The sequence below is a fragment of the Balaenoptera ricei genome, chromosome 17, assembly GCF_028023285.1.
Source record: "Balaenoptera ricei isolate mBalRic1 chromosome 17, mBalRic1.hap2, whole genome shotgun sequence".
Lineage (NCBI taxonomy): Eukaryota > Metazoa > Chordata > Mammalia > Artiodactyla > Balaenopteridae > Balaenoptera > Balaenoptera ricei.
Genome location: NC_082655.1, coordinates 4,763,187 through 4,777,628, shown reverse-complemented (window position 1 = coordinate 4,777,628; position 14,442 = coordinate 4,763,187). Strand labels below are relative to the sequence as shown.

Here is a 14,442-nt window from a genome sequence, read left to right as displayed (position 1 = left end):
AAAAGATCCTGCATGCTGCAACTAAAGATCCCCTGCGTGGCAACAAAGATCCCAGATGCCGCAACTAAGACCTGGCTCAGCCAAATAAATAAATAAATATATATTTTTTAAAAGTCAGCTGAATACGAAACTTAAAAAAAAAAAAAAAAAAAGCCATAGGACATGAGAAGAGTATTAGATGGCCAGTAGGAGTCGTTATGCATGCTGTAATGCCTGTAGGGGATGCCCGAAGGGGACACGTCTCTGATTAGGCTCTCCTAAAGTAGGAGTATACTTCCACATCTTTAAAGATACTCTAGCAGGGAATGACCAGCTGGAATGCGGTAATGGGGATTCGAGGTGGGGCTGGGGGAGTGAGAAAAACGGTTTAGACTTCAGATATTCTTTTGAAACATCTGATTTTTTTTAAAGGTACAAGTGATTTTTTTAATTTTTAATTTTTTGAATTTTTTTGGAGTCTAGTTGATTTACAATGTTGTGTTAGTTTCAGGTGTACAGCAAAGTGAATCAGTTATACATATACATATAGCCACTCTTTTTTAGATTCTTTTCCCATATAGGCCATTACGGAGTATTGAGTAGAGTTCCCTGTGCTATACAGTAGGTCCTTATTAGTTATCTATTTTATATATAGTAGTGTGTATATGTCAATCCCAACCTCCCAGTTTGTCCCTCCCTCCCCTTTCCCCCCAGTAACCATAAATTTTGAAACATCTGATGTTAATATCAGGTTACTATCAGATGTTAATCTCATAAATAGGAAATGTTCAATCAACTTTCTCCAAGGCCTCTGGGCCTTGACTCATGCCTCTGGGCCTTGACTCATTCCCCCTGTATGGGATGCCCTTCCTCTTTCTTAGTCTGGTGAACTCTTAGTCCCAGCATCTCAAAGCCAGCTCCTTTGTGAAGCCGTTGATGTCCTCCCACAGAGCTCATCTCCAACCTTGGTGCCCCGTGTTCTTTTGCACATGCAGCCGGCACAGTGCATTTCAGCTACCAGTGCCTATCTGTATATCTGTTTTTCTGATGAAGGATCCATCCTTTGAGGGATCGGTCCTGCTGCCTTCTTCAGCTTTGTCCATCATCCGAGGGCCCGCCCCAAGCCCTGCACAAAGCAGATGCTCAGCAAACACCTGCTGATTGACCTGTTGACGGAGGCCCAGAAAGACGAGCAAATGGGCAAAGGAGGAATGAGTCAGACGGTCAGCAAGTTAGTCAATGGGACCCGCTTGGAACATGAAACAAGCAAGTATATGAACGAAAGCATGAGTACAAAAAGGAATAAATCAGGAAGTGCAGGAATGCTCTGAAATCACCAGTCCCGATCTGTCAGATTTCAGAGCAAATGTACAACATCTCCTTCATGTCCCATTCTCCTCGCACTGGATACAAAAGGTACAGGAGGGAACGGCCATTTGTGGCTGGTGGAAGATTCCGGGACTTACCCTTTCACCATCTAAGAGCAAATGAGCTCGGAAGATCACGGCATCGCCGATGGGCACCTCTTCGTTCCTGTATAATATCTGAAAGACTCGGCTGTGCACGGTGCTCTCATGGACACAGGCGGAGCGCAGGCTGCCGCTGTCTGCAAAACAAGAACCAGTAGGAGCGCATGACTTCCGTCCTGCCCTGATTGGCAGCCTCCTTGGGGGTCAGTCCAGCTCAAGAAAAACAGTGGCCCCAAACTGCACTCCAATTCCCAAAGACCAAAAGCCACAGATGAATGTGATTCCATCACAGAAGATTTATGGTCACTGAATCGGGCTGGCATCTCAGAAAGAACCTTCTTCAGTCCTTTTATAAGTCATAGGATCTTGGCTAAATCACTTGTCATGCAATGGGCAGTGCTCCTTGGCTGGAAGTTAGTATCTGCTAAATTCTTTACCTGCTCACATATCCCCTCCTTCATAAAGCCTTCCATAATCCCCCTGTCCTGAAAATAATGAGGAGAAAAGCAGAGAGATAAAAACAGAAATTGGCCTTCTACAAGGATATCCTAGCGTCCACAGAATCTCTCTCTCCTGAAAGTGTTGTTTGCACAGCACATAGGAAGGATGCTCTGTCTTGAGTTTTAGATAAATGTGCTAATTCTAATTACATTAGATATCCAGTTTTTTAAGCAACTTGTTCAATCCGATGTCTTCCAGTGCATTCTAGATGTACCCTAATCCCTAAACATTGTCTCAAAGTTAAGTTGAATTCCAGGAAGATAAACCTACTCAAGGAGGTTAAGAGATCTTCCTGCATCCACTGACCAGGGTTACTATGAAGAGAAAATGGGTGAATTCTTCCAAATCACTTAACACACAAACTGCAGAGTTGGAAAAATATAGAAACCTTCTAAAATAAATAATGGTACTATTTATATAATATAAAGCAAAGATAACTCATTCATAATAATGGCCAAGTGGTATTTCACAGCTTCCAAAGTGCTTTTCAAATGTGTTTCTTTCCTTAATCCTCACAGAAAATTGCTAGGGTAAGTTTTCACCACAGATGAAGAGATCAAGCCTCAAAGAAGAGGAGGGAGGTGTCATGACAGTCGCTATACGAGGAGGCGCTGTGTGGATTCATCCTCACATCCACCTACTTAACAACTGAGAAAAGACGTCTTGGGTGAATGAATTAAAATGCACCCATTTCCTAGCAAAAGACAGGTATGCTATAAAGCTCTACTGAAAAACGGAAACAGTGTGATTGCAAAGGGAAGCAAGAAAATTTTTAAAAAGCCCAACCAGCAAAGGAAAACGGCTTGAGTGCCTTGTGCAGTGTCCCTAGCTGGCTGGAACAGTCCCTTGGAAACAGGGACAAAGGGTTACTGTCACCTCCCCACGCACAGTGACACTTAACACCTGCATTGTAGCTTCAGAGTAGGGAAAAAGACATGTAAAATCCCAGGTCGTTTCCAAGGCTGCACAGATGTTCATGCTCCAATTTGCACTTCATCGTGAAGGAAATAAAATTTCTGGCCTGACACAGCCCTACTTAGACCTGTTGGATTCAAACTGATGTGGCTTTTCCACAGAAGTGATCCTTGCGTGCAAATGCCCTTCTGTTTTTATTTGTTGCACCAGCCCTTTTTCTATCACTGTCAAGGCCTGGTTGATCTATAAGCCAGACTGACAACGTGGCAGAGGATGGATGGGGTAAATACTCTGAAGGTCAGAGCAACACTGAGCCGTCTAGGACCTGGAGGGACAGCCAGCAAAACAGTTCAATCACTTGCCTTCTTGGGCAAGTGACATCACTCCTTGTAACAGCAGCTTTCCATGTGAAAAACAGGCATCTCCACACACTGACCTTCTGGAATTAGCGTAGACAGAAGAGGATAAAATAAATCAAGATCTGAAGATCAAGCATGTCCTAGGCATGCAAAATGCAGTAGGATGACTTTTTCATTGTGTTTCGAGAAAGGTCGTAGCACTTTCTGTTGAATACATTTCCACCGGCTACATATCTATGGGAGACTGGGCTCCTCTGATTTTGAGCAGATTGACAAACTAGACCACAGGACTCAGCAGTATTTACAGAAGATCGTGGCATCCCAAGGTGCCCCATTAAGCCCAGGATAAGGCATTTCTGATGCCCTGTGGGACTTTCTGTGGCATTTTCTCATCACTAGTAAGTAGGGCGCAAAGGAAGGTTCACTGATCACAAGACACCCTCTGGGGTTGTGGGCATCACTGAGACAGCACCTGCCTGCTTTGTTCCCACTGGGATTCTCCCTTCTTCAACAATGACAGCCCACACTTGGACACCTTGCTCATTATCCTGGCTCTCTTCCTGACATTCTGAAGGAAAGCTTCCTTTCTTCCCCTCAGCAAGGCCACTTCCTGAACTTTCTATGACTGGCTCATTTGCAGGACCTTCCTTGGCAGACAGAGGGCGCTGGTTCACACCTTGTTCTCCTCACCCTCTTAGGCACCAGGTTCTGGGCACCTAGAGGTGAGGGCAGTGCCTGCTGTCTCTACTCTGAAAGACCTTGCTCATACCTTGGGAGGCTGCCGCTTCCTAGCACTGGGGTAAAAAGCCACTTTTCTCTTTAGACTTTTTTGTTGTTGTTGAAATCACAAACTCATCTTTTTTTTTTTTGTTTTATCCTTTTGTAATTTTACATTGGTGAGAAGAACATGTCTTGGTATATCCCAAGTGTTATTTCAAATATTCTGACACTTTTTTTTTCTTAATGTTATTGGAGTATGGTTGATTTACAATGTTGTGTTAGTTTCAGGTGTATAGCAAAGTGATTCAGTCATATATACACATACATTCCTTCTTTTTCAGATTCTTTTCCCATATAGGTTATTATAGAACACTGAGTTCCTTGTGCTATACTGTAGGTTCCCACTGGTTATCCACTCTATATATAGTAGTGTGTGTAAATTAATCCCAAGCTCTTAATTTATCCCCCCCTTTGTTTCCCCTTTGGTAACCATAAGTTTTTGAAATCTGTGAGTCTGTTTCTGTTTTGTAAATAAGTTCATTTATATCATTTTTAATTAGATTCCACATATGAGTGATATGATATATTTGTCTTTACCTGTCTGACTTACTTCACTATTTACAATAGCCAAGTCACAGAAACAACCTAAATGTCCACTGACAGAGGAATGGATAAAGAAGATGTGGTATATATATATATATATATATATATATATATATATATATATATATAATGAAATATTACTCAGCCATTAAAAAAGAATGAAATGATGCCATTTGCAGCAACACGGATAGACCTCGAGATTATCTTTAGACTGTTTTTACTTATTGTTTGGAGACCAGACCAGTGGTCCAATGAGAAGGTGTAGATTAGTCTTCCTAAATATCTGTCTTCTTTTGTAGGTGTCAGGGTTGATACCATGGATGAGTATCTGAAAGGAGAGTTAGAGCTTTGAGGGAAAACAAGTCTGATGGAAAGAAGGTGGGAGGGGCAAGAGAAGGGGATAGAAGGAAGAGGAGGGGAGTAGGAAAAAGGGAGCAGAGCAGATGAGAGAGAGGAGCTCTTCAATGGCTCCCATTGTCCAAACAGTTTAATCTGGAACTTCAAACCAGAAAGCAAGAGTAAAAAAACTTCTAGGTTCTGCTGCTTCTTTCCCCCCAAATGAGTGATACCAATACTTTGCATATCTATGTGCCTCTAAATGCTTACAACTCGAGTTACCTTCCCTCTGCTGAGAGCCCCCAGAGGGCTCCGTGAGCACAGATTACAAAGCACAGGTGCAGCTTCTCTGACATGGGCCCTCTACCTCAGAGTCCAAGCCAGGGAGCTCTCATGGGCATTGACTTGTAGACTGAATCTCACTCCCACTCTGGGAACATAGTCGTGGCTCTGCCAGTACACAGGAGCTCCCCAGAGAATCAGGTTTGTGCTAAGCAGTCAAAACTCTGGGGGACCCCTTCCAGCCCTCCAGGCCTGAGGATGGCTGGGTGAGGTCTGGGCTATTTGAAAACAAAGATTCTAAGAAGCTATCATAGCATTTCTTCGAACCCAGGCCACATTCATATGGGAGAACCTTCCAAAACATTAGAGTTTATGGAAGTTAAAAAAGCCAAATCAGATTATGAGCAACTCAAGGTCAGAACCTTGGAGTTTCTATGGTTTAGAACAGGATCTCCTTCAGCACAGCAAAAATAGGTGTCCTAGACTTGCCCCACTACTTTCTCGCTATGTGGCCTTGGGCAGGACAGTAAATAGGAGCTTAAGTGAAGCAAGAGTCACGCCCAGCTTATTTTACGTGATGAATGTCAGGCTCAGATGAGATGAGAACTAAAGAGGTGTATGTATAACTATGAAATTCTCAAAACCCAAGCAGATTTCCTAGTAAGATGAAGATGATAATGATGATGACTCTTTACACTAGATAATTGTCTGGCTATTTCTAGGAACAGGAAGGACAGAAAGGCACCTTGAAGCCAAGGTTTATTATGGTTTCTCTCTCAAAGAGTAGGCAGAAGAGAAAAGCCACCTGAAGCAGGTGTTCACTGTTTTTCCAGGGAATGAGCAGAGTGACCTTCAGTATCATGTAAGCTTTGTCAGACTGGTAAGGCCACTGCACGCTCACTGCCAGGGCAGAGAGGTGTGGCATGACCTTCTGTGATTCCATCAAGGCGGCTACCTTCCCCGGAGACCCTATCACAGGAGAACAGGTGGAACAGTCTGCTTCGAGAGAGGAGGAAATTCTGGGAGCAAAGAGACCAAGATCTTGATGACTTTTTCTGGAGTTTGGAAGTTGGGGAGGTCTGTTACACTGGGACAGACTTTTCCTGATGTAGGAGGTATTAACATACTGTGTGGATCAGGCGTGGAAAACTTGTTCCTGGAAGTAGAAGGACTTTGAAGAAAGCTGGGGACTGAAATGATGCCTCTGGATGTTGCCCACGGGCAAGGGGTTTATAAGCAGCAGGTTGATTTTGTTACATGGGGACCTGAAAAGCTCTGTGGACCCATCTATCCTGGCACAAAGGCTGGGCTTTGTAGAGCAATGCCATTGGGGTTCCGAGGCTTGTGCCCACGAGGTCCGTAGGGATGCTTGTTGAAGCAAGTTCACCATTGAGAGGACGAGCCTTCTCAGAACTCTAGAGAATCACCTTCAACGGAGCTCCAGCACGGCCACGAGAAGCCCAGAGCAAGGGACCAAGCAACCCAGTTTTCTCCTAGCCTGGCATTCAGAAAAGGACCCTGGTCCACTGTGGAATCTCAGAGCTTCTTGGACAATTTGAGACGGGGGAGGCACGCTGGCACGTCTGCCAACAGGGCATTTAGAGACACAAGCCTGTTTGTGGAATATCCAAAGAGTTGTGAACATACTGGCACCTTCAATTTTTGAAGCGCATCAGATGGATGATACATCAATAAAGGGCTGCATTTTAGTTGTCATTTTTATTGCCATTTGAAAGAAAGCAAATGTTTTTCTGACTTTCTACTTGACCCTTCTGTACATGGAATATTGAGTATTTTGTTTTAGTGCCCATAGAGATGAGCGTAAGCCTTAACCATAACTCCAGATTAATATGTTTCTATGGGTTTTGCTATAAAATATATTAATTAATTCATTGAATTCTTATGAATCACTTGCTATGCATCAAGTCATAGGCAAAAAAAAAAAAAAAAAAAAACAGATTCAGTAATCAACAATCATAGGGTTCCTTCATAGAGAACAGACCTGTGGTTGCTAAGGGGGAGGGGGAGTGGGGAAGGGATGTACTGGGAGTTTGGAACTGGCAGATGCAAACTATTGTATATAGAACGGATAAACAACAAGGTCCTACTGTATGGCACAGGGAACTATATTCAATATCCTGTGATAAACCATAATGGAAAAGAATACGAAAAAGAATGTATGTATGCATGTACATATAGATATACACACACACATACACATAAACTGAATCACTTTGCTGTACAGCAGAAATTAACACAACATTGTAAATCAACTATACTTTAATAAAACAAAGTAAAACGAAAACAAGACAAAAACAATCATAGGGTTCCTTGTGGGGTGCTCCTGTCTGGAACATCTGTCCGTGGAGTAGGGATGAGTAGTCCCTTAGTTGTTCACCTCCACAGACTTCTTGTCTGAACAAATTTCTCATCTTTCCAGATACATTGCATTATCTGAAACATCTTATATAGGCTACTTTAACAGCTTTAATTGAGGGAGCAAATTATGTACAACAAACTGGGTTTGGGCGCAGATGTTGTTACTTATAACTCTATGGTTTGAAAAAGTCACCTCTCTGTAAGATACAACAGACTCAAAACCATTTTGCTCATTTCACGCTGCTCTACAAAAGTTAGCCTGGGATTGGTTGGTCTGAGTTCCAGGCACTTTATATTCCTTATCTCACTTGACCTTGGGAAGGAGAGTCTTCATTTCCCTCATGAGGGAACTCAGGATCATTGGGTTAAGTTACATCCTCTGCAGCAAATGTATCAATAGTAGATGGTAGAATGGTGACTCCAAATCATGTGCTTCTTTTCATTCTTTCATCTCTGAGTTTGTTTACTCATTTATTATTTAACTAAACGACCCCAGAGACAATGTTAGACATAATACCAGTCACTGGTGATGGTACAGCAACCATAAGGACTAGCCTGCAATGTTTAGAGCAATACTTCCCAACTTTTTTCTCTCCTCACCGCACTCACGTTACTCCATCACTTCTGTTTCACAGAAAAAGAACTGAAGCCCTAGCATGATGGAACAGCAGGCCTTACGTATTATACTCACTCAAATATGCACTGAATCAATCAATTAATTAGTTATTAATGAAGGCAGGGATACAAAGGGATGATTTTTGGAAGGTTCCCTATGTTGGGGGAAGCTCCAGTTGCCAGGACGTCTGACTCCTATCTTAATCTGCAAGAAAACTCGAGTTTACAAAGGAGAGACCGTGGCCTGGCAGAAATTCATACTTGCAGAAGGAGGGCAACTAAACCAAAGAACACAGGAAAGAAAAAAATACCCTTTAAATTCCTGAAAATGAACAGGGGCTGCTGATGTAATTTAGCCGTGAGCAGCCTCCCATCAACACTGAGTGGCCTTCATTACTTAATTATAAACCCTTCCCACCTACCTATTAGAATGAGCCCAGTCAGGCTAGCACTTGGTAACACTTTATTAGCCAATAACGTGCACTGCTATGTAATTTCAAAAGTAAAAGGCCAGAGGGCCGCCTCTAACACACTCCAGTCGCCCAAGACTGGGGTCCTAACCCCTGTGCAGTCTCAGGTGTTTCCATTTGTATTCTAATTACAGAGTCCAGTCCATGGCCTTGCCCCTCACGCTTTTGTAAGGACAAGAAATGGATTGGAGTTCAAAGACACGGATTTCCTCCGGGCTCTGCCATTTGTACACCGTGCACCTGTGAACAGGGAACTTACCTGGTCTGAACCTCGGTTTCCGCCCCTGTGACTTGGAGATGCGAGTTCAAGGGTTGGGAGGGTTGAATGAGATGACCTAGGAGTGTACCGGGCACAGAGTCTAACATTTAACAGGTGCTCTCAGAGAAACGGCAGTGAATATACTGCTGGATGGGGAGAAGCGGGCAGCTGATGTGACGATGAAACGTTACCCACAGTGGAATTCTAGCAGCTGCTAGCAGAACTCTCGAGGGAAGTGGAAAGGGAATCCTCGAATGTTTCTTGATCCTGGGAAGACAGCGGGCTTGGAGCAGGGCAGTGGGCACTGCCTGGAAAGACAGAGTTTCAGGAATCTCCCTGTTTATAGCTGGGAGTCTTCGAGTGAGATGTTAACTCTCCCAGCCTTAGTTCATTCACAGACGAAAATGGCAATAATGATTTGACTCATCAGGGTGGCAAGAAGATTCCTTATTTTTTTGTTTGTTTCTTTTTGTTGTTTGTTTGTTTTTCTTTTTTACACTATATCTTAATTTTATTTTTTTAACATCTTTATTGGAGTATAATTGCTTTACAATGGTGTGTTAGTTTCTGCTGTATAACAAAGTGAATCAGCTATATGCATACGTATATCCCCACATCTCCTCCCTCTTGCGTCTCCCTCCCTCCCACCCTCCCTATCCCACTCCTCTAGGTGGTCACAAAGCACTGAGCTGATCTCCCTGTGCTATGCGGCTGCTTCCCACTAGCTATCTATTTTACATTTGGTAGCGTATATATGTCCATGCCACTCTCTCACTTCGTCCCAGCTTCCCCTTCCCCCTCCCCACCTGCCTGCTGATGGAAAGTAGCTAAGTTTATGATTTCCCTCTCCTCTCCCTGCCCCCCCTGGGATGGCTCCTCCTGCCCTTCCCGCCTCTGTGTTGGAGACCTCCATCTAAGTCTCGCTGTTTCCAAGACTTTATACGCCACTCACAAGCTGAGAACCCTCAAATGCCTGACTCCAGCTGCACCTCTCTCCTGAGTGGACCTGATCCCTCGCCCGCTCGACATTACTCCTTTGATGTCAAATCCACACCATAAACTTACATACCCAATACAGAACCTTTGGTTGTGTCCCTCCCCCAATCTCTTTTTTTTTTTTTTATCAAGTACTTCTTGTTATTTTATGATTGGTCAATAATGGAAGAAAAAATGGTCCTCATTTTTATATCATTTTTTTTTACAATATCATTCTTACAGTACTCTTTCTTTTTTGGCTAATTTTGTTGTTGTTCAGTCTCCTGTTGCTTTTAGGTATTATAAAATTTTTTTTAACATCCTTATTGGAGTATAATTCCTTTACAATGGTGTGTTAGTTTTGCTTTATAACATTGTTTCTGCTTTATAACAAAGTGAATCAAAAACATGGAACGCTTCACGAATTTGCGTGTCATCCTTGCGCAAGGGCCATGCTAATGTCGTTCCAATTTTAGCATATGTGCTGCTGAGGCGAGCACCCTCCCCCAATCTCTCAACCACAAAGAGTAAAATACTTCCTTGTCATCTTTTTTTTTTTTTTTAGGGCTTGGCCTAGGTGATTTTTTTTTTTAATTTATTTATTTATTTTTGGCTGTGTTGGGTCTTCGTTTCTGTACAAGGGTTTTCTCTAGTTGTGGCAAGCGGGGGCCACTCTTCACCGTGGTGCGCGGGCCTTTCACTGTCGCGGCCTCTCTTGTTGCGGGGCACAGGCTCCAGACGCGCAGGCTCAGTAGTTGTGGCTCACGGGCCCAGCTGCTCCGCGGCATGTGGGATCTTCCCAGACCAGGGCTCGAACCCGTGTCCCCTGCATTGGCAGGCGGATTCCTAACCACTGCGCCACCAGGGAAGCCCTTCCTGGTCATCTTTGATTCCTCTTTCTCCCTTACCCTCTCACCCAATCCTCCATAAATCCTGTGGGTTTACATTCAAAATGCGGTTCTGATGAATCCCTTCTGGGTCACTTCATAATCTTCTCTCAATAGAGAATATGGAAAACTTTATTTCTACTTCTACTATTACTACTCTTTAGTCTATTCATATAAAATATAAACCAGACTTCATCACCGCCCTCCCCCCATTGCATTTAGAATAAAATCTAAATTACCTACTATGGTTGAATTGGCCCTAAATGACCAGTTTGAAAGCTGTAGCCCAGGTGAGGGTTTAGCACAGAGCCAGGTCTTTTCCTGAAGTCTAGGTCAGGCAAATATTTATAAAACGCATGACTGACCAAGGCTCCAAGTCGTCCCATCACTGAGAATTTGGCAACAATGTTTAATAAACATTTGTGGAAGTGAACTGAATCTGGGCTCAAGCAGCTTGCTGCTAGGGATCTGTTTGCTGCTATGTCCTCAAGATGACCCGGAATCCACACCTATCCTGTTCCCTTACAAACAGCCAGTGCTAAGTATGCCTGAAACATACAGCCTGGGGTTTTCTGAGAGGGGTATAACCAAGGCTCCACCTTCTAATTCTGAAACCCATTCTGTTAAAAAGTCATCAGACCCAGCAAATGGGAGGCAAAGAGCCCTGTTTATGTGATTCAGACTTTACCGAGCCATCTGCCTCGGCCATATGCTTCCCAAGGAGAACTAAGTATAGCACGATTGCAGCTAATCAAATCTTTGTAAGAGCTGCAGCATCCCCGCCCAGTCATGGGCCTGGCATGTTCCAAGGAGCACAGAGCCCTTCTCCAGCCCAAGGCGACCTTGGCCTTAATGGGAGACCACAGAATGTAGGGGGCAGTTGTGACTTGCTAGGAAAATATCCCGGAGTGCCGAGAGGCACTGCTGAGTAGGTAAGAACAGGTGGTCACTCTGCCTTTCTCTTCCACAGAGATGGAAGTCGCCTCCAGAAGATCAGCCCCATGGCCATGGCTGAGCCAAGACTGACCAGTCCAGAGAGAGAGCTGCGCCCCAGGCCCCAACTCTCTCCAAGAGCTGAAGCCACCACTGTCCCCTCCCCAAGCTGTGAATGAGGGGAGCTCCCCCTAGTCAAGGCCATTCTCACCTGGACTCTCCTCCAATGCCTCACCTTCCTCTATTACACCCCTGTCTGTTAGGGCATATACCCCAAATGGTTAGCACAGGTACCAACCAATCAGAATGCGTGCCAGGCACAGGGACGAGCAGGGTCCTGTAGGCCATCTGCTGTGCCAGGCACAAATCCTTTATTTATGGACTACAGGGAATGCGAGGGTTTGGGAGAGGGACCAGGCTAACTGGCCAGTGGAGGGGGGGCAGCTTAGGCATTTGAGGGCAGTGGCTACCCCGACAACTGCTCCTACCAGATGCACTGGCTGAACATCGCCCCTCGTTAAAATGAACATGTTTTCTCCAAACCACGTGCAGGTCAGCCCAGCCGCTCTGCTGAGACCTGTCCCCGCAGCTAGAGGAGTTATTTTTTTGCTTCTCAGAGTCCCATGCTTTCGTCTCACTCCTTCTCCCTCTAAACTCAGTGTCAGCCCAGAGGAACCTGAGCGCCCGTCCTCCAGGACATGGGTGGCCTTGCAGCCGCTACTTCTCCCTTCCCTGCATCAGTATCTTTTCCTTCTGCTGTGCATCTGCAGCAAGTGCCACAGAAGCATCTGTGCGTGGACCTGGAAATTACCCCAGGGCCAGCTCTCCTCTCTCCAACACAAACCATCTCCATCACTAGATACCCCCAGGCTCTCAAAGTTGGTCTGCATGCCTTAGAGTCCTAGACTCTGATGGGTCCCTCTGACTCAGACCTGGCAGTGGCTGAACCTAGCAATTGACCTTCAACTTCCCACACAGCAAATGCAGGACACAAGGGTGTCTACCCCATGCCCTGACCCAACTCTGAGGTATTTCTTGATCTGAACTTCTCAGCTCCAGCCTACAACCGGACCAGTCTCAGCACAGCTGGAGTGTCTGGTAACCACCCACTCATGTGGTGCTGACACCTCAGGGAGTAGGACCCTGAGGAACTGAGCTGGGATCTGATCCCTCCCCATCTTCCTGGCCGACTTCACTCTCCCCTTCAGCAGCTTTCTCTGACCGTCGCAGCCTAGAGGGAACGTGGATCCTACACGTTCACTCAGCATTCGGAAGATGCTCCATTCCTGACTGTACCCCCTCAACACACTTACACCCCATTCATCAAAAATATTGAGAATTCCAGGGTCCGTGACGGATCTGCGGACATGAGACAGTCCCTGTTCTTGAAGAAGGCCATTATCAGTCTCTTCCCATGAATAAATGTCATGATTTCCCCCAACAGTTTCACCTTTTGAATCGTGCATTTATAACCCATCACAGGTGATCAATGGGTGTTTGGTCAATTACAGAGCTATGGCAAGATGGCGTGAGGAATGTCAGAGAACTTTTTAGGCCACTGGGACTTGGGGGGGAGGGGCATTGCTAAGAGGTCTGGGTTAGTGTCTCGATTTTTCCCTATTACAAGGACGTGATGTTCCTTTCATCACTTTGCTTTCTGTAAAACGCAGCTATAATCTCTAATTATGGTATTGTCATGATTACCAAATTAGATCACAGGAAGCAATGTCTATGGTTCGCTAAAATAAACACTACTTTTCAATGTTCTAATTACTTAATTATTTTGGGGGGAGGGAGTAACTGGCTGAGAGTGACTTCTACCATGTCAAATACAAGTCTATTTCTGATTAGACATAAAAGCTAATAAAACTAATACAAATTATGTCACCGATAATTTTCAGAGGTCCTAGCATAGCGCTTGCTCAAAGTCGGTAATCTATAAATATTTTTTGAATATTCTTTTTTCTATGACCTTTTTCCCACTACGCTTTCTTCTTCTCATTCATCATAGACCCTGCTTGTCTTGTCCCTTCTTCAGACATCCTCTCAATGCCCCAGGCAGAGACCATTGCTCCCTCTCCTGACCCCAGAGCAGTTTGCGGCAGCTGACTTAGACCACCTGTCGTGCAGTTACGGTTCTGTGTGACTCTCCTCCGAGCCTGCAGAATACATCACTCACCACTGCACTCTTAGCTTCTAGCAAGGAGCCTGGCGTAAAAGAACACAAGTAATTTTTTTTTTAATTAATTGATGGCCTCATCCTCATCTCAAAGATCTGTGTCTCCTTGCAAACGTCACCTCTTCATGGAGATTTTCCCATTCATTGTAGTTACAAGTAGCCCAGGCTCTGAAATCAGCTCTGCATTCAAGTTCAGACTCTCCATTCGCTTGTAATTTTTTTTTTACATTTTTTCATTTAGTCTTCTTAAAAAAAGTTATTGAAGTATAGCATATAGTATATACTCCATTATAGGTTATTACAAGATAATGGGTATAATTCCTTTGTTTTATACAGCATATTTTTGTTACTTATCTATTTATATATAATAGTTTGTATCTGTTAATCCCATACCCCTATCTTGCCCCTTCCCCTTCCCTCTCCCCTCTGGTAACTACTAGTTTATTTTCTATACCTGTGAATCTGTTTCTGTTTTGCTATATACATTTGTTTGTATTATTTTTTTTAGAGTCCACATATAAGTGATATAGTACAGTATTTGTCTGCCTCTAACTAATCTCACTAAGCATAATATTTTCTAG

At 44.2% G+C, this 14,442-nt stretch overlaps 1 protein-coding gene and 1 pseudogene across 1 annotated transcript in view; both read right to left on the bottom strand.

The window, feature by feature from the left end:
- FAM135B (family with sequence similarity 135 member B) overlaps positions 1 to 14,442 on the bottom strand; it is a 172,915-nt gene that overhangs the window by 95,843 nt on the left and 62,630 nt on the right. Inside the window, exon 3 of the mRNA XM_059901473.1 lies at positions 1,446 to 1,585. Coding sequence (XP_059757456.1) covers positions 1,446 to 1,585 — 140 coding nt within the window. The remainder of the gene's footprint in view (positions 1 to 1,445; positions 1,586 to 14,442) is intronic.
- LOC132352146 (U6 spliceosomal RNA) lies at positions 10,265 to 10,362 on the bottom strand (annotated as a pseudogene).